Source organism: Notolepis coatsorum (genome assembly GCF_963971535.1).
Source record: "Notolepis coatsorum genome assembly, chromosome: 3".
In the NCBI taxonomy this organism is placed as follows: Eukaryota; Metazoa; Chordata; class Actinopteri; order Aulopiformes; family Paralepididae; genus Notolepis; species Notolepis coatsorum.
The window spans coordinates 39,330,193-39,351,329 of NC_140167.1; the positions used below are offsets into that span (position 1 = coordinate 39,330,193).

The 21,137-nt window shown below is 44.5% G+C and overlaps 1 protein-coding gene across 1 annotated transcript in view; it reads left to right on the plus strand.

Moving 5' to 3' along the window:
- Positions 1-21,137, plus strand: part of tdrd9 (tudor domain containing 9) — a gene marked incomplete at both ends in the record, with an annotated part of 174,432 nt that overhangs the window by 15,455 nt on the left and 137,840 nt on the right. Inside the window, 5 exons of the mRNA XM_084311176.1 lie at positions 2,346-2,468; positions 3,783-3,863; positions 10,012-10,176; positions 10,775-10,878; positions 10,968-11,087. Coding sequence (XP_084167302.1) covers positions 2,346-2,468; positions 3,783-3,863; positions 10,012-10,176; positions 10,775-10,878; positions 10,968-11,087 — 593 coding nt within the window. The remainder of the gene's footprint in view (positions 1-2,345; positions 2,469-3,782; positions 3,864-10,011; positions 10,177-10,774; positions 10,879-10,967; positions 11,088-21,137) is intronic.

The window sequence follows — 21,137 nt, forward strand, 5'->3', positions numbered from 1 at the left end:
ATAGTATATGTGTACGTATGCACGCTATATAGGCGATCTGAAAAATGTATTCTCTGATTAACAGCTACATCACACATAGGGCGAACGCTGAGATCTCAGCGAATACAACTCTGAATATCCCAAGACTTGTAAAATAGATTCCTTACCTCAGATCAGATGTTCTCCAAAAAGATCATTCCAATTCCTGATCGCCATTCCAAAAATCGATCGCTTTTATTGATCCAACGCTACATACTGTATATGTATTCCACGCTGTTCTGAGGCTCCACAATGAATCCGATCGGCTCGGGTTACATGCCTGAGAAGTAAAATGTGGATTCCGGATTTTTCATTGAGTCCATTCCAAAAGGGTGCATTACCATCGGGGAGACGATAGGGGGCGGTTTTTTCACATCTGAGCTCCTACAGAGGCTGCGTACCAACGGGAGACTCGGTTGATGAAATATGAATTCAGATCGCTAATAAAAAAATAAAACGCTAATTGTCGTTGTGGGCATTCAGGCATTGGGCTGATAACACGTGTTATGTCGTTTTGCGCATTGAAAGTGTTGAGATATGTGCCACGTAGCACGGTCCTCATTAGCATAACCCTGTGGTATCGATTCAGTCTAAACACATTAATTGCCAATAACGAGATTTGGTTCTTTCACACCTGGACAAGAGGCAGGGGAACTATGTGAGAATGCTATTCATCGACTACAGCTCGGCATTCAATACCATAGTCCCCTCCATACTCATAGCCAAGCTCAGGGACCTGGGCTTGGGCTATGACCTCTGCCAGTGGGTCTTGGACTTCCTGACTGGCAGACCCCAGGTGGTGAGAGCAGGCAACTGCACCTCCTCATCCATCACCCTCAACATAGGGGCCCCCCAGGGCTGTGTTCTGAGTCCCCTCCTCTACTCCCTGTACACACACGACTGTGTGGCTCAGCGGAGTAGCAATACAATCGTCAAATTTGCTGACGACACAGTGGTGGTGGGCCTGATCTCTGCCAACGACGAGAGGGCCTACCTGGAAGAGGTCAAGGTCCTGGCGGGATGGTGCCAGGAAAACAGCCTCTCCCTGAACGTCAGCAAAACAAAGGAGATGATTGTGGACTTCAGGAGGTCGGGGGTCAAGGACTACAGCCCCCTCAGCATCGACGGGGCACCGGTTGAGAGAGTCAACAGCTTTAAGTACCTCGGAGCCTACATATCCGAGGACTTGACATGGACCACACACATTAACAGTGTTGTGAAGAAGGCACGACAACGCCTCTACTTCCTCAGGCGCCTAAGGAAGTTCCAAGTCAGCCAGAAGATCCTTAAGAACTTCTACTCATGTACAATAGAGAGCATCTTGACCGGCAACATCACCTCCTGGTTTGGGAATAGCACTGCACAAGACCAAAGCAGACTACAAAGAGTGACACGTTCAGCCGAACGCACAATTGGAGGGGGGCTCCCCACCCTCCAGAACATTTACTACAAGCGTTGCAAGGGCAAGGCTAAGAGAATCATTAAAGACTCCAGTCACCCGAACAACTGCCTCTTTGAACTGCTGCGGTCAGGCAAGCGATACAGGAGTCTCAAGGCGAGCACAGAAAGACTCAGAAGAAGCTTCTATCCCCAGGCCATCAGGCTGCTAAACGAACAATGAATGAACACTACACAACAACAACCACCAAACGCACATAGCACACACATCCACACGCACACACTCACTTTAAACAAACACACTGTAGCACCCACTCCACACACTTATAGCACACACCCACTTTAAACAAACACACTGTAGCACCCACTCCCCACACTTTATATTTATGGATGAAGGATTGCACTACAACTCGTACACCTTACTGTAAATTGTACCTAAAATTGTACCTCATCCCATTTCTGCTTTGCACTAGATAGTACTGTACATTAGTACACTGCATAGTATTGTGTATTGTATATTATATGGTAACTCAGAACATTGTACATATGTCTATACCGAACACTGTGACCTCATTTTCTTCTTCTAAATTCATGCTATATTATGTTATTATGTTATTTGATACTATCTTGTCTAGCACAGTCTCTGGAGCGTAACAGTAAGAAGCATTTTGTATGAAAGTATTCTGTACTTCTGTATGACAACTATTAAAGAACTTGAACTTGAACTTGAACTTGGTTCAACACTCCAGGCGACTTTCACTCACTAGTTGAAACCTTTTTAAATTCGCTCCATTCACCTCTTCCCATTGACTTTGCATTACATTCTCGCCGCCTCCTAACTTTCGCTTTGCAGTCTATTTGAAGAGACTTGGAATGGTCTGTGCTTTGGCACAACACAACCGTTGTTCACTCTGTGTCTTGTGTTCCAGGTTGGGCTGGAGAAGATGGCCACTGAGCACACCCGACTCATCTACATGACCACAGGGGTCCTACTGCAGAAACTGGTCGGAGCCAAGACCCTCACAGAGTACTCCCACATCTTCATAGATGAGGTGCAGATGAAAATGCACGATAAGACAGATTGATTGAAAACTTTATTAACACTTTCAGTGCCACCAGGTGGCGCCAGAGTTAGTGCTTGAATGCCACCATCCACTTTAACGTTAACGTTAATATCGCCTAATCTATGTTTTAAATTATATCTGCCCGTCGCTTATCAAAGAATCATTTTCCAGTCAGTGCTGTCAATGCAGATTGGTTTTTTATCGCTTCATTTCCGTTTGAGAGCATTTTGAAAAGCACCCGTTTTGAGGTAAACAACAGCCCATTCTGGGCCATTCTGTGATAATCGTCTTTTACTGGAATATTCCAGAACGTTGATATTTGTCGGCCTATTTATGAATCGTTTTCAAATAAACGCTAGATGATCAATATTATACGTACACGCACGCCCATTCGAGCCGCGCGCTGATGATAGCCGTTTTCATTTCCTCATGGTTTTTTCAGTAAAACCGATAGAGCACATTTCACAAAACAGCTTATATCTTCATCAAAAAGAGTCTGATTATCCTAACACTGATAACATAGATTCCTTACCTGACATCAGATGGTATCCAACTGGTATATTCCAATTCCTGATCACCATTCTAAAAAAATCGATAAGTGTATAGATCTAACGTGTATACAGTAGAACTCATGATCCGCGGCGCTCAGAGGATCCATAATGAACTGTGGTAACCCCGGCTGCATCAGTGGACTGGAAAATGTGGAGTACAGGATTTTTCCCCCCATCCATTTTCATTGAGTCCATTCCAAAATCCCTTATGTCATCTGGGAGACGATAGGGGGCGCTTTTTTCCACATCTGATCGCCGGCGGCTCTCGGGTAGACTAGGGTAGGCTCGCGTGATGCAATATGATTTCAGATCGCTAAAAAAAAAAAAATATCAGAAATCTCGTGAGTGGCTTTCAACGTAACTATTATAAATCCGAGAAAACTCGTGAGTGGCAATCAAAGTGTTAACAGATTGCAGAATGGGTACAATACAGTACGGCTCAATACTAACAACTGCTAAGAGGATGAAGACCAGAAAAATACTTTCCTCTTTACATATGGGTCCTCCATTTTCAATTAATCAAGACATGTATGACATGCAAGACATAAATATACGGTACTGTGTAAGAAAAATATTTACCGGGGCCAGTTTCTAATTGCAGCCACCCGTAGGTGCTCTTTGAGAGCGGTTTTGACGGAGGGTAGGGATTCACATTGTAATTGGACTGGGCTGGCTAGCTATGGGCTGGCTGATTGGGTTAAGCAGTGGTTCTTTACAACTTGAGTCTTGTAATTCCTCTCCGTGTGTCCAGGTCCATGAGCGCAACGAGGATATGGACTTCCTCCTGCTGGTCGTCAGGAAGCTGCTTCATTCCAACTCTCGCTACATTAAGGTAGACTCAAAGGGATCCAACCCTTCTCTTGATGTCAAATGCCACAGAGGCCATGTTGATTTCAGAGCTCCAAGGAAAGAAGTAGTCCCAAGACTAGAGATGCTTAGTCACTTATGACCCAAATTGGAAGAATTCCAATATGAGGGCAGTTACTTCTGGGGTTTTAAGTAGAGTGAGATGTCACACATTGTTCCAGTTCTTAACCTATTTAGCACGTGCGGTCCGCCGGCGGACCGCAAATGACATCACGTCATAAATCAAGCTCTACAGACTGACAAAATTATCATTTAATTTTTCAAACGTATTCAAGTATAAACATCATAACCATGTCACAACAGCAGTTATAATGTATATTATCATCAATGTTAGTTTACCAATAGGTTAAAGTGTTATTAGTTAGATTTTAGTTTTCGTTCTTCTGTTGTGATCGTGAAAGTCGGCCATTTTGAAAAAGTGACCGTCGGTAATTGTAGTAATTTTGACGCCATTTTGAAGAGGACATCCAGAGCTTTCAATGAGTTTTTAAAAAATATACTTCCCAGAGGCCTCTAGGTCAAAAAAAGCTAATTACTTTTGTATGAATTTATTTTAATATCTCTTATTACTCGGGATAATATACCACGAAACTGAGCGGTATTGGCATATATTGTAGCACAGTTAGTTTGTCTCCCCTATTTTGAGCATTTAGCAACAATCGGATTTGAAATCGGTTTCAAAATGGCGGCACTCTGGCAAGAATAAGAAACTTACTGTACATACAGTAGATTTCATTATCTGTTCTTATGCACGCCTGGTGATACTAAATCCAAATTGAACTCGGGCATTTGAAAGATAAGATTAGTCCAGCCTTGACGATATGAACGCATGGATGACCCTCTCCAGGTCTTTGGGAGATAGGTAGGGCTTTATCTTTGCCAGGAGCTTAAGTTGAAAGAAGGAGCCTTTAACCACAGACTCAATCTGTTTATCAAATTTCAGATCCCTGTCAAAAGTGACACCAAGGCTTTTTATAGAATTTTGTTTTTTGGCATCGAGGGGCCGTAAAACACCAGCCGAGTTTCCCAAGCGGTCCAGATACCCAAACACAATTACCTCAGTCTTGCCGTCATTAAGATTTAGGAAGTTTAGATCCATCCAAATCTTAATGTCGGCAAGAGCGGCCAGCAGAGGTTCAAGACAGTTATTGCACTCTACTTTTAGAGGAAGGTAAGATAGAAACTAAGGGCAGCATGTATAAAGAAAATAACAAGGGACCCAAGATGGAACCTTGGGGAACACCACAGGAAAGAGGGGCCACATTTGAGGAGAATTCACCCAGATGGACAGAAAGTCCTATCAGTCAGGTACAACTGAATTAACATAAGGGCAGCACCTCGGATGCCAACACACTGTTCTAGGCGGGATAAAAGGGTCTTATGATCCACCGTATCAAAGGCAGCGGTCAAATCCAGTGTTACCATAATGGCATCACACCCAGAGTCCAGTTAAAATAAGGTCATTGAACATTTTTAAAAGAGCAGTGCATTCTAACAAGAAACCAATGTATAGCAATGGCAAAAAAAATTGCCAGGCCTAACTGTATGCGAGCCAGGGAAGTCTTGGGCTTCAGATGCAAAGAAAAATCATAATTCATATTCTCCTTTTGTTTCATCACAATTTAAGCAAGCCTAGTAATAGACACAATATTTCTGACACTGGGAATACATTCACTGAGGTCCATAGATGTCCCTAGATACCGAGAACATGCAAATGCACCTTGTAGAAGTGGAGCAATATTCCATTTACTTAGGTACCGTTCTTTTCGCACTATAAGCCGCACCTGACTATAAGCCGCAGCAGCTAAATTGAATGATGTGTACATATATAAGCCGCACTGGACTATAAGCCACAGGTGTTTTAATGTTTAATTACCATATGTAATTAGCATTGGGACACAATACTGTCGGACAAATAACAAGAATTAACTCATTTACAAGTTGTATTTAAGTTTAGCAAATAAGGGAACAGATAAATAACATTTCAATGCAGTCAAAAAAGCTATTTTGATTTTTACATTTTCGGGTTTGGTCACGTCGAGTCACATATAAGCTGCACCGTTTTATAAGCCGCAAGGTCGAAAAATGGGGGGGAAAGCCGTGGCTTATAGTCCGAAAAGTACGGTATGTATTTTAGGCAGTTTTTCAGAAAATAGGGCGCCGGGCTTAACACTTTCAATGCCCAAAACGTGATGAGACGTTTTATCAGCCCAATGCCTGAATGCACACGATGGCGATTATCGTTTTATTTTTTTTATTAGCGATCTGAATTCATATTTCATCAACCGAGTCTCCCGTTGGTATGGAGCCCCTGTAGGAGCTCAGATGTGAAAAAACCGCCCACTATCGTCTCCCAGATGGTAATGCACCCTTTTGGAATGGACTCAATGAAAATGGATGAGAAAAGAAAAATCCGGAATCCACATTTTACTTCTCAGGCATGTAACCCGAGCCGATCGGATTCATTGTGGAGCCTCAGAACAGCGTGGAATACATATGTACAGTATGTAGCGTTGGATCAATAAAATCGATCAATTTTTGGAATGGCGATCAGGAATTGGAATGATCTTTTTGGAGAACATCTGATCTGAGGTAAGGAATCTATTTTACAAGTCTTGGGATAATCAGAGTTGTATTCGCTGAGATCTGCTGTGTGTGTGTGTGGGCGATCGCTTTCAGAGAATCGATTTTTCAGATCGCCTATATAGCGTGCATACGTACACATATACTATCGATAATCTAGTGTTTATTTGAAAACTTCATAAATAGTAGGGATGTCTATTATCGGCCGATATCGGCATTAAAATGTGATATCGGAAAATATCTATCTGTTTTAAATTTTTTTTAAATTTTTTTTTTTACATTTCTATAGAAATGATGTCCGATATTATCGGCCGATATCGACATCGGAAATTAAGAGTTGGACAATATCGGTATCGGTAAAAAAGCCAATATCCAGCATCCCTAATAAATAGGCCGAAAAATTACAATGTTTTTGTGTATTCTAGAATATTCCAGTAAAGGGCGATTATCATGGAATATTTATATTTTCCTTGAAAACGAGGGCTTTTCAAAATGCTATAAAACGAAAATGAACCGATAAAAAAACAATCCGCTTCGACAATGTTGACTGGAAAACGAGTCATTGATAAGCGACGGGCAGATTAGAGACATAGCCATAATTTAAAACATAGATTAGGCGTTATTAACGCTAACATTGAAGTGGATGGTGGCCATTCAAGCGGTAAATCAAGATTAAGCTTGGGCTCAAGTTGATTGCTCGTCATTCTGACCTCTGTTTTGCTTTCACTCAAAGTACATTGTTTTAAAACTCACGGTTTTCCAGTGTGATTATGGAGAGTCCAGTATCCGGGGACGCTGATTCGCTCCAAGACGGGACCGCTGGAATAGGTGGTCTCGGGTGCACGAGCAAACCTGTAATGCTTTCATGCTTGCTTGAATTTTGGGCAGATAAAAACATACAGCAACAACTGGACAATACCCAATATGGGTAATTTGGCGAGTTCAGACGGCTCAGTGGATGATGAAAACTTCGAGATGAAGCCACGTTACAAGCCCAAGACTTCCCTGGCTCGCATAGTTAGGCCTGGCAATTTTTTTGCCATTGCTATACATTGGTTTCTTGTTCGAATGCATTTATTTAGACTGATGTATTTTTCTTCCACGAAAAATGGAGCCTCTAAATAATTATTGCCCAAAACGTAAGCTGTAAAAGATAAGCTAAAACGCATACAAAGCCACTTATTCTGAGATGATAATTCATGTATCTGGATAACCAATGCACGGATTTTGTCGAGGCAGGTAGCGTTATTTCGGGAAAATTGATATCTATAGTCTCGTATATTGGACGAAAAATGGAGGCTGTAATAATTATTATTGCTCGAGAGTCTCTATGAATAATAATAATTAGAGCCTCCATTTTTCGTGGACGAAAAATATACCAGACTATAGATATCAATGTCCCCGAAATAACGCTACCTGCCTCGACAAAATCCGTTCATTGGTTATCCAGATACAGATGAATTAGCATCTTAGAATAACAACTAACACGTAAAAGACAAACGCAACATCCAATTGGGCTTTTCTCCAGCGCGAACAGCACGTCTTTCATTGGATTGGCATGACTAATAATGCTGTTATTAGAAAATGTGCATGCATGGGTACAACGGCTAAAAGTGAAGAAGATGAGGCTTCAATATATTTTCCGTGGTTTGATGCAGTGGACAGCATAATCGGCCAAAACCAACAGTGATCCCTCCGTTGTTTAATCACTACCCACAGTAATGTGGCCGGCTAGCCCATCCAAAACAAGGGAGCCCGACGTTGTGACTAGTTGTGTTCAGCAGGACTATAGCGATCAAGTATATATGCAATTATCTTTTACGTTGTTCGTTATACGTTTTGTCTATCTGTGTCTATCTGTCTATGTGGTTAGCGCACAGCATGGCCATAATGTTTTTTTTTTTTTAATCGACTTTCTCCCATTTTCTATATTTTCTCCCATCCCAATTTCGTATCATCCAATTCAACCCTCCCCTGTCACAAACGCTGTTTCTTGCCTCCCACAAGCCGGCTGCAATGTGGACTAAGTCATACATAGCACAAGTCCCCTCCGGTACATGAGGTAACAGCAGTCGCATCTTTTCACCTGCGCAGCTCGATCTCTCAGTGGCGAGGAGTAACGCGTGGGAGGCTCACGCTGCCCCCGACACTTCCTGATTCTACTGCGCAGGCGCACCAACCGACCTGTAGGAGTCGCTGTCCACAACGCCCGATCCCCACCCATCAGTTTCCCACCCCCTAATACGGCCAATGTGTATTAGTACGGACGACCAGCTAAACTGAAAGCAAATGTGGAGCGCTGGGCTCGAACAGGCAAGCCCAGCGTCTCCAGATTTCGTGGCGAGCGCCTTGCCCACTACGCCACATAGCCGCCCGCCATAATGTTTTTAGTGTAGGAAAAGTATGCAAAATCCCGCCTGTATCTAACCCATTGTGTAGGTTTAGCTGGTACATTACTTTCCGAGGTACAGCGAAAATGTCCTGTGTAACTGTTTTGGTTAATTCAGAAATATATAGACTATAGAGAGTTGCTCTCCTCAATTGTGCCTGGGAGCTAACCAAAACTGCAGTGTGTACAGAAACCAGAGGGAGGGGGGGAGTTTGTACTCAAGGACGGAGCGAGGACGGAGCGGAGCACCCGTTCCTAATGAGAAGACACCCTAAATCAGTATCTAGGGTCAAAAGTATGCCCAGTAAATAACCTAAAAATATGAAGCTAAAATCACAATAGCCAACGAATGGATGTACCAAGACATGCAGGTCCTATACAACAAGAGGTGCAAATCCAGAGCCTGCAGAATAATGAAAGACTCTCACCACCCCAACTACAGCCTGTTCAAGCTGCTGCGGTCAGGCAAACGCCTGCGAACACCAGCAACTAGGACAGAGAGACTTCGGCTCAGCTTCTTCCCCCAGGCCATCAGAGCCTTGAACACTGAACTCTCCACACACAAGCACACATCAACACACTGTACACGCTCACACACTAGCACACATCAACACACTGTACACGCTCACACACTAGCAGCCACTTTAACATGAGCACACACACCCTCATGCTGCACACGCTCACACTTATGGTCACTTTACAAAAGGAAAGGTCACTTTAAGAATAGTATAGTATAACTTGAGATTGTATAGCATTGTATAGCAGTGTACATAAAGACCCAGTGTCTCATCCGTAGCTAACAGTGTATTGCACTACCACAGGACCTAGCATGTCCTACCATGCTCTGTAAATAACTCATGTACATATACCGATATGCCCTACTTTGTTTACCTGTTTTATTGCACAATGTCATTCTATTGGATTCTTATTATATATTACTATTGTTATTACTATATTACTATTGTATTATGCACAATCGTTGCGGGCAAGACCCCCCGCATTTCATTGTATACTTGTATGCCATGACAAATACAACTCTTGACTTGACTTGACTAGGTCTATAACCTAGTATCTATAATTCTGGCTTCTATCATTGTCTACTGAACTGTCCCTCACAGCTTGCTGTACATTCATTTCACAGATCATCCTCATGTCAGCCACCATCAACTGCAGAGAGTTTGCAGAGTACTTTGGTACCCCGATTCGCAGTCAGATGAACCCGGCCTATGTGTTTGAAGTAGAGGGGGCTCCCTACGCCATAGAGGAGTATTACCTGGATGACATCCGTGCCATGTTCTGCTACACAGTAAGGAGATGGTCGAGATTGATGTTATTCTTTACACAGCACTGCACAATTATTTTGAATTATCTTTTTCCGTTTTTCTCCCATCCCAATGTTAGTCGTTATGCCAATTCCCAATCCCCTTCCTCGTCGTTGCGCACTCTACCCCCTACCGTCGGTCTGGGAGGGCGGAGACTATCACATGCGTCCTCCGACACATGTGTAGCCAGCCCACCGCTTCTTTTCACCTGACAGCGCGGACTCTCACTGGGAGAGTGTAACATGTGGAAGGTCACACTACCTCTCCCAGATCCTTCCCTTGCTGTGCAGGCGCCCTGACCGAACTGTAGGAGTTGCTGTTTACAACGACCAGGACCCACCCACGCCGGGTTCCCACCCGCTAACACTGCCAATTGTGTTAGTATTGACGGTCGGCCAAGCCGGAGGCACCACAGCCGGATTCGATCCCACTGGCTCTGTGGTGGTAGACAGACGCTTAGTCCGCTGCGCTACCCGGCCGCCCGCACTGCACAATTATTAATATGGTTGTGTGCGTGCATCCATGCGTGTGTGTGGTGTGTCTGTGTGTGTCCTTGTATCCTTGTGTGTGTGTGTTTGACAGATGGAGTCACCTCAATCCGATGACCCTCATATCTCAGAGGAGATGTACAATGTTGCCGTCAGTCTCATTCAAAGCTTTGACGAGCTGGAGGCCAAAGACCAGTGGTAAAGGCTCTCTCCACTTCACCCAGTTTCTCTCTGCAGGCGTATACACCTACGAAACACACATTAACTGTTCTGCATGTGTGTTGCAGCAAGGCAGAGAGAGGTGGAGGCCTGACTCTGCCAGAGAGAGGCAGTGTGTTGGCTTTCCTCCCTGGCCTAAGGGAGATCCACTACATGCAGGAGGCCTTGGCCAAGCTGGTGCGCAAAAGGTAAGCTGCAGCTCAGTTTTTTCTTTTTACATTTTTTCCCTTTAGGATACTAAAGACTTCAAACATAATCTATGCTAACAAACGCAATATTGATCAAATATAGACTTGGATTATTTGTGGTCATTGGACAAGAATGATTGAGATGCGATAATAAATGTTTCACCTTTGGAGAGATTTAACCTCTTAACTCAATCAGTGCCACCCACGTAATATTACGTGATTGCCCGACAACCGTTGGGTGCCAGACCACGTAATATTACGTGTTTGGTTAATTTGTCTTTTTTTCGATTTTAATATCCTATTTAATGCCAGGGACCCGTATGTTTTCGTTAGAAGCCCTACTGCGACGCTGAGGGTGCAGTACCGGCCAGATTATCCCAGGTGGCGGTATCGAGCTGCAGTAGAATAGACTTTTAATTGTCATTGCACACAAGTATACAACGAAATTTCAGGGGAGCTCCCACAGACCGTAGTACAATATATACATACATGTAACACATAACACTATACATATAACAGAATATTTTAAATAATAAAGTGCATGATGAGCGGTAACATAGTGGTTATCAAGTCCAGGTAAGTGCATGGTGCACGTGAGGGGACAGTCAATGAGAGTTTAACAGTCTGACTGCTTGGGGGGAAAAGCTGTTCATAAATCTTGAACTCTTCGCATGTATGGACCGGTATCTCCTCCCTGAGGGAAGGAGCTGAAAGAGGTGATGTGCTGGGTGAGACTGGTCCTTGATAATACACTTGGAGAGGTGGAGGCAGCGGGAGGTGAAGACGGAGGTGATGTTTGGTAGAGGAGTCCCGACGATCCTGCCTGCCGCCTTCACCACCCTCTGTAGAGCCTCTTGCTCTGCCTTTGTGCAGCTGGAGAACCACACAGACACACCGTAGGTCAGCACACTCTCAACCGCACAATGATAAAAGTTGACAAGGAGATTTCGTGGCAGGTCAGCCTGCTTCAGCTTCCTTATGTAGTATAGGCGTTGCTGAGCTTTCCCGATCACTGATGCGGTGTTGGTGCTCCAGGACAGGGTCTCACTCACACTGAGACCCAGGAACTTGAACTCAGTGACCCTCTCCACTACCTCGTTGTTGATGAGCAGAGGGGAGTGGTCAGGCCTTGTTCTTCTGAAATCCACTATGATCTCTTGTTTTCTTTATGTTGAGCGCCAGGTTGTTGTTGTCACACCAGGCTGTAAGGTCTTCCACCTCCCTCCTGTAGGCAGACTCATTGTTGTTTGTTATGAGACCCACAACTGTGGTATCGTCTGCGAACTTGATGATGTAATTGGAGCGGTAGGAGGGGGAACAGTCATGTGTGAGCAGGGTGTACAGTAATGGGCTGAGTATGCAACCCTGCGGGCAGGCTATATAAAGAATGACATCCTCAAGGCATGTAGATTTATAATATTTTAACTTAAAACTAGGCTACTTTTGCGTATACAGTCATTATATTCCAAATAAAATAAGTCCTGAGTCGAGACTCCGTGCTGCTCCCAACGAATCCCAATAGTATGCAACTGCAGAGCCGCAGAGCAGGGGCGCTTTCAGGTCCGGTCACAGGCCCGCTCAACAGCGCCCCCCACCCAACGGCTATATTGCCAATGGCTGAATTGGAGTATTGCACTGTGCAGCCACAGCTGTCCAGCTCTGCGGCTCTGCAGCTGCATGCTTCTCGCAAAATCCAGCATCCAGCTCCCGCTGCCCAGCCGTCGTTATCAGAACACTACACACACATCATAATGTTCACAGCAAACTGTAGTTGATCACCAGGTATGTTTTATTAACGTAGAATAATTCATATAAGAAAAACGATAAGGAAATCTCTTACCTTTCTCCACTGGTAAAAAATGCCAGGAACTGAAATTGAAACTTGCTGTGCGCCGCGGTGATATGTGTTTATTATGAAATGACAATTGCGTGTTGACACGCCCACTGCGCGAAGCCTCCTAAATAACTTTTTCCAGTTTGCACATATCTATTATCTATGACTAATTCTATCTATTTTTAGGGGCAAATGCGAGTGAAATAGTCGCGCTGTGGTTACATGACGTCATTGCTATTTTACAGCTGCTCTACCGGTTACAAGGTATAGTCAAAATCCATACCGTAGAGCAAATTTATACCGTATACCGTTTATACCGTCCACCCCTAGCAAGGTTCATACTGTCAATTGACAATGACATTCTGTCAATTGACAATGACATTGGACCCATAGCTATAATATAAAATATAGATTTAGCTCTACAAACAAGGTGACACACTTGTTTGTCACAGCTGGAACTGATTGAGTTAAGCCCTAGCCATATTTTCAGAAAATTCGCCTAAAAGTAGCGCTGAGATTTTTATAAACTCATATTTAGCTAATGGCACTTAAAATCATTGGTAAGCAAATATACACTTTGACTGCTGTTTTGATGGAGTTAGGGCAGGGGTCGGCAATTAAGTTTGGCCTCGGGCCAAATTCTTTCCAAGCCATTATATGGCGTGCCAGAACTAAAACAATGGCTAATTTAATATATTGATAGTGAAAATGTTTTAACTCTGTGACAGACCACCTTATAACTGAGACATACATTTGTGGCAGAGGCAGAAAATGGATACAATTAAACGAGCTGCATAGGCGGCATAATAAACTTTAAACGACATGTTTGAGATACTTATCGGGCCGATATCAGCTTTATCAGCTATTATGTCATCCCAATAAACCCGATAAAATTATTGATAACTCCAATTTTTTCTTTTATTTTTTTCTTAAACTTGTTTCTCCTTGGCCCGTTGACACTCTAGACAAGCATTAGCCCAATCCCCAACATCCTTTTTAAGACCGTGCCAGACGAACTTGGCTGCCACCAACAGCTGAGATGGTTTCCTGCCCGGGTGAGAAAGGCAGTGAAGGGCGTCGAAAACCCGCCTCCTCCAAGCGGCAGGGACAACAGGGCGAGGCTGCCCAAGTGAGATGTCACACAGGAGCGTAGAACCAGTGTCATTAAAAGAGATGTCCACCAACTGAAGACCTGTATCGGTGGTCCTACATGCCTGGACGTCCTTGTCGGAAAGCTGATCGGCTGCCATCTGTGCATAATCAATCCCGAGGTGGACCGTACTGATGATAGCACGAGAGAGGCAGTCGGCGACAGGGTTGTCCTTCCCGGCCACATGTTGGATGTCTGTTGTAAACTCAGAGATGGAGGACAACTGGCGTTGCTGGCGAGCGGACCATGGCTCTGAGACCTTGGCCATAGCAAAGGTCAACTGTTTGTGATCGACAAATGCTGTGAATGGTCGGCCCTCCAACAGGAAACGGAAATGCCGTACCGCCAGATAGAGGCTGAGGAGCTCCCGGTCAAAGGTGCTGTAATTGCGCTTACTGGCTCTGAGCTGCAGACTAAAAAAGGCGAGGGGTTGCGTGCGCCAACATGGCCGCCCCAGCCAGGGCTTGCTTGGTGTTTTTAAAAGCTCCATCCATCTCCTCTGTCCAAGTGAGAGTGAGCTTAGCAGATTTGCCCTGGAGTGCCTCGTAGAGGGGCTGCATGAGCTGGGCTGCGCCAGGCACAAAGCGATGATAAAAATTCACCATACCCAAAAATTCCTGTAGTGCCCGGACGGTGGGGGGCTACGGAAACTCGCTCACAGCCTGCACTTTCGATGGCAGAGGCACTGCCCCATCCTTTGTGATGCGGTGCCCCAGGAAATCAATTATTCGCAGTCCAAACTGGCACTTGGCTGGGTTAAGAATCAAGCCATGCTGACTCAGGCGCTCAAAAAGTGTGCAGAGGTGAACCATGTGTTCAGCCCTGGAGGAGCTGGCGATGAGGATGTCATCTAAATAAATGAACAGGAAAGGCAGATCCCTTAACACACTGTCCATGAGGCGCTGAAATGCTTGGGCAGCGTTCTTGAGACCAAAAGGCATGCGGAGGAACTCAAAGAGCCCAAAAGGGGTGATTACTGCGGTCTTGGAAATGTCCTGTGACTGCACCGGCACCTGGTGATAACCACGAACCAGGTCCACTTTAGAAAATATGACCTTCCGTCACCAACCCCGGAGCGGCTGGATTTGCCTGTTCGAATCCAGCTCACAGCTCCGGGGTTGTCACCAGCTTGGCTGGCCGTTCACACTAATACAATTGGCAGTATTAGAGGGTGGGAGAAGCTGGCGGGGTGGGTCCGGGTCGTTGTAAACAGCGACTCCTACAGTTCGGTCGGGGCGCCTGCTAAGCGCGGATAGGATCTAAGTGGGATAGTGTGATCCTTCCACACGCTACGCCCTCTCAGTGAGAATCCGCGCTGCCAGGTGAAAAGAAGCAGTTGATTGTGTCGGAGGAAGCGCGTGGTAGCCTCCACTCTCCCAGACCGACTGTGGGGGGTAAGTGCGCAGCGACCAGGAAGGGGATTGGGAATTGGCATAACGACTAACATTGGGATGGGAGAAAATCGGAGGAAAAAGGAGGGGGAAAAAGATCAAAAAATATATATATATGACCTTCCCTGCAAGGCGAGATGAAAAGTCCTGAATGTGTGGTATAGGATAGCGGTCAGGGGTCGTAGCATCATTCAGGCGGCGATAATCACCACACAGGCGCCAACCTCCGGCGGGCTTTGGCACCATATGGAGTGGCGAGGCCCAGGGGCTATTGGACCGGCGCACGATGCCGAGGCACTCCATCGCCTCAAACTCCGCCTTAGCAATAGCCAGTTTACCTGGATCCAGGCGCTGTGCACGGGCATGTACTGGCGGGCCTGTAGTCGGTATATAATGTTCCACACCATGCTTAGCTGTAGCTGCTGAAAAAGTTGGCATGGTAAGAACTGGGAACTCAGCCAACATACTCGAGAACTCAGAGGCAGTGAGGGTACTAGACAGCCTTGAGGAGCTAGAACCACTGAGCAAAGACAGTAGCTGACGTGCACACTCGGACTCCGTCTGACCAAAAGTTTCTAGCAGCACGTCTTTCAGTGTGTCGTACTTACTTCCATCCTCCGGAGGATTCCCGAGCAGATGTGCTACTCTGGATGCGGTAGCCCCGCCGAGCGCCGATACCACGTAATAGTACTTTGTATCATCCTCCGTGATCCTCCGTATAGCGAACTGCGCCTCCGTTTGCGCAAACCAAACAGCAGCCTGCTGCTCCCAGAACTCCGGTAGCTTCATTGCTACAGCGTTCACACTCATGTTTGCTTGTTCAAAAAATGTAATCCAGTCTTTGGAAGCGTCCAAAAACGATCGTCAGAGTCACCAATGTAGGAGTGCGGAACAAACAGACTGCCAGACGGTTGCTTAGATGCAATACACGTAACGTCTCATGTTTACTTCCCACTTCCTTAATACAAACTCATACGTCATCACGTCAACCCGTGTGACTACATAACGTAGGGCTGGGCGATAAAACAATAACGATAACTATCGTGATAAATTATTTCCTCGAAATAAACATGAAACGTGGTCGCAAAGTTTCGATATATCGATTTTCCAAGCTTGGCTCCGTTCAGCCTCGGCTCAGCACACTCACTAACAACAACCAACCTTATGTGATGACGTGCTACGCACAACAGCTAACAACCAATCAGTGAAGGAGATGGCCGAGATCGACGGAGACCCGGAAGGAGACCCAGAGCGGTAGGACTCACTCAACAACAAGGCTTGCTAGGCTAATTAGCTTGCACGGCGTTGTTTTATATATTTACGTGCAGAGTATGTGTGTGTGGTGAATTCTGAGGCCACGTTTATAGTAGTGGGGGTATACAGTGGTAGTCGTTTCAATATATTGTGGCGGAAGAGAGTATTTTAGTGTGATATTTAGCACATTGTCATGGAATACACCGCGTAGAAGCAACAGGCTGGCTAGGTTAACTAGCTTGCACGGCACTGTTTTATATATTTACGTGCCGAGTATGTGTGTTTTGAATTCTGAGGCCACATTTATAGTAGTGTGGGAGTGGACGTCGTTTCAATATATTGTGGCGGAAGAGAGTATTTTATTGTCATGAGATACTCCGCTTGTCGGCTAACTGCTAACGTGCGAGGACTGATGACGACATCAACTCGACTTGAGACATTCGCAGCAGCATATTAGAAGTTAATTAAACTTGACAGACATTATATCGACGATAATTATCGATATCGAATTATATGAAAATAATTTTATAATTTTATCGCGATAACGTTTTTGGTCATATCGCCCAGCCCTAACATAACGTCAATGCCCTCTAACCACACCCTGTGCCTAACATTGAACATGGAGGTGACAGAATATGAATGTGAATTCTATTGTCCATTATTGTCCCCCACAATACAATAAATATATATCGGTTATCGGTATCAACCTTGAGGAGCAGAAAATTATCTGTATCAATATCTGGGTCAAAAAATCAATATCGTGCGCCCCTAGTTTGCAGACATGTAATTCCATGAATTCCCCCAACAAGGTGTTAAATGTCTTCAAACCATCCTCAACATTTTCCTTATTTTCATCATCACGGACATTATCCATTAATGCTTTAATTTCATTATCTTCCTTGTTAGCGCACATAGTTTGCCAGTCTGAAAAGCTCTCTTTCAGTTTACATTTACATTTAGTCATTTAGCTGATGCTTTTATCCAAAGCGACTTACAAGTTCTGTACGACAAGTCATCAGGAAGGGCACAACTCTATCAGCTGAGTAACAATGTTCATCAAAGTGTTGAGTGCTACAGTGTAGGTTAGTTTATTAGGACAAGTGCATGAAGTTTCAGCGGCATGTTCATCCTGGATTGGATCAGTCCGACTCGCATCCTCAGGTTTCTCCGACATTTCGAGTTATTTTTATAACGTGCCTTGTGACTTATGATTCACACTGCTAGTGTTTGAGTACACACAATTTCTCTGAGCTTAAAACGCATGGAGTAGTCTACTCACCGCTGGCTGCGTTGGCAGTGGACTTGTGCGTAATCCTCGCGTCCAGTTAATTCATGAATCAATTGCGACGTGCGCCAGTAAGTCCATCAAAGTGTTCAACTTTATGTATCGGCTTTTGATCTCCCAAACGCCATGAACCAAGATCAGATCGGGCGTGCTCAGGTTGGTATGGCCGTAAGCACTGAACAGTATACCTTTGTCTTTTTGCCATTTTTTATTATAAAACTAGAGACAAGCGCCTCTCTCCATTGGTCTATCCTACACTACACACAACCAATGTGTCTATCTGACAGCCCGTTCTGTGGAGCGCACTGGACTATTGAGAAACTATAGGAATTTTGTCTGCCGACTTTTTTCATGTTGAATGAGCCTACATTGCACCTCGCTGCCTACCTGTTATTCACTCTCAACATGGATAAAACAAAGTATAATAAGCATTCTTTAGGTGGTGGTAGTTTCTACCTAGTCGGTCTGTTTTGTGATGCTCTGATCGTCAGCAACGGCATACGTTTGAGTATGTTACATGATCGATGTGAAATCATTGTAGGATCAAAGTAGGATTGATGCCATATAGTCCTTTCCTTTGCTAGGAGCTATTCCAAAATGAATATTCCAATTGTCTGATCGCGATTTCCAGTATTGATGTCCATCGGGTCCCTGACATGAAATGGGACAAACTAGGGCTGGACGGTATGGTCTAAAATGTATATCACGGTATAATTTGAAGCATAGACGATAACTGTATATATCACGGTATATTAATTTATCTTAAAATGTCTATATAAATGCTTCTGAAGGGGTAAAACACTGGTATGGCAGCTATTGCTGTACTCTGTATTACTAGGACATATTTCACATAGTACAGAGGTATTTTAAGAACATTTATTGTGCAAAACTGCAATAGAAAAATGCAAAACCTTTTCTCAAGTTACTTCCATCTCTGAAAAACACTTTTTTCATGAAATACAATCAAATCAAGCGGCACAAAGTGAAAATAAAAACTACAGCAGGACAGGAGGTTTCTTTCCCCCAAACAACTCAAACACAATACAACTCCAACATAACTTACCTTTAGTGTACATGTTTGACAACGTAGAGAGAGAGCGAGAGAGAGCGAGAGAGCGTGATGTAATAGGTTTGAGTTTGCGGTTTGAGCTTCCTAAGATGTCACACCAGGATGTCAACACAGAGTTGGAGACGGGAGCAGCCCGATGGATAAAGCGATATAAAGAAATGAATAGCCAAATAAATGTGAAGTTAGAAGGCTGAGATCCTTCAATGTCTGTACAAGGATGTTGAGGATGTTCTATGAGTCGGTGGTGGCGGGCGCCTTCTTGTACGCTGTGACCTGCTGGGGCAGCAGACTGAGAGCAGGGGACACAACCAGGCTGGATAAGCTGGTCAGGAAGGCCAGTAGCGTGGTTGGGGTGGAGCTGGACTCCTTAGCGAGGGTGGCGGAGAGGAGGAGCCTTGCTAAGCTCCAGGCCATCAGGGAAAACCCCTCTCACCCACTATACACAGACTTGGCTGAGGAGCATGTTCAGTGCTAGGCTCACACTACCCAAATGCAGCACTGAACGGCACAGGAAGTCCTTCATTCCAACAGCCATCAGACTATACAATGCATCACTGTGCCTCACTGCATCACTGAGCACAGAGTGGCAGTTACCATCTTCCTGGACTTAGTTCGAAACAGCACTGCGATACTACACCTACTGTAGACCTCAGTATATTTTTACTGTATTTATTTACTGTATATTTTATTCCATTTTTATTCTATTTTACTCTACTCTTATACTAGGCAACTTGATTTGATTTGTTTTATTATTCTAATTCGTGACCTGTTCTGTCTAAATGTTTAAATGTTGAGCGATTTGCAGTGTCAAATTTCCCACGGGATAATAAAAGTATTTCTATTCTATTATATTTCAAGCCTCGTCAATTAGGGCTGCACGATTTTGGGAAATAATCTAATTGCGATTTTTCCGACAGATATTGCGAGATGCGATTATAATTATATATTTTTTTTAAGCAGCCCCAAAGATGTTTATTGTAAAATGCGGCTTGCATCTGGCCTACGCATGGGTCTTTTCGGCACACCGAGCCTGAAAATGTTTCTTTTTACCTGGGAATCGATACCGGTACCCAACGGTACCTTTTTTTCTGTACTTTACTCTCCCTCTCTGAAGTCTAAACTTCACAACACACAATCTAAAACCCCTTACCTCCCTCTCCCAAACCGATCTTGTATCTCAATGGGACTTCCTGGTTAAAATTTTTTTATAAATTGCGATTCGGGCGCCCCAGTGGCGAACCACATAGCGCGCTCAGCCGCGACACGGCCGACCCGGGTTCGATTCCCGAACCCGTCGTTATTTGCCGAATGTCTTCCCCCCCCACTCTGTCTCCCATTCCTCCTCTATCTCTCTACTGGACTGCCCAGTAGAAATAAAGCAAACAAATTAAATAAATAAAAATTGCGATTCTTTTTTCTTTTTTCAATTTGATAATTGCATCATTCCAAATCGCGATTTCGATTTAAAATCGATTAATCGTGCAGCCCTATCGTCAATATACCCGCCCCCATTTTCCTCACTGGTGTTGCAGAGTCACGTTAGAACGTTAGCTTAGCTTAGTGGCTAACGTTAGCCTGTTGCTGCGCTAAAGCAAGTCTCCTCTCAGCCTCCTTAGTCAAATTGAAATGCCCAAACTATATGGCAAGGTCTGTGAACAAGTGGAGAAAAACTCAGTACTAACACTTATGCAACGACCACTGCAAACGTCGAGTCAATCGGCAAGTAACGTTAACGTCATTGCTACTGCTGTGACTTAGCTGCTGTAGTCTACCGGTCACAAGGTATGAAGGTATAGTCAAAATACATACCGTAGCGCAAATTCACACCGTTTATACCGTATACCGTTTATACCGTCCACCCCTAGGACAAACTATACATCAAGTGTGCTGGACGCGTTACAAATGGCTCGAATTAAGCCTTTCACTTGCCCGGGTACCATTTCTCCGCCCCCTGACCATATAAAATGTAACGCAGTGTGAAATAAGGTTTCTAAGGGTAGGCGATACAGCCACCTAGCAGGATTCGGTCGGCATTGCATTCTTGACGTCTCAGAATGAGTCCCAATG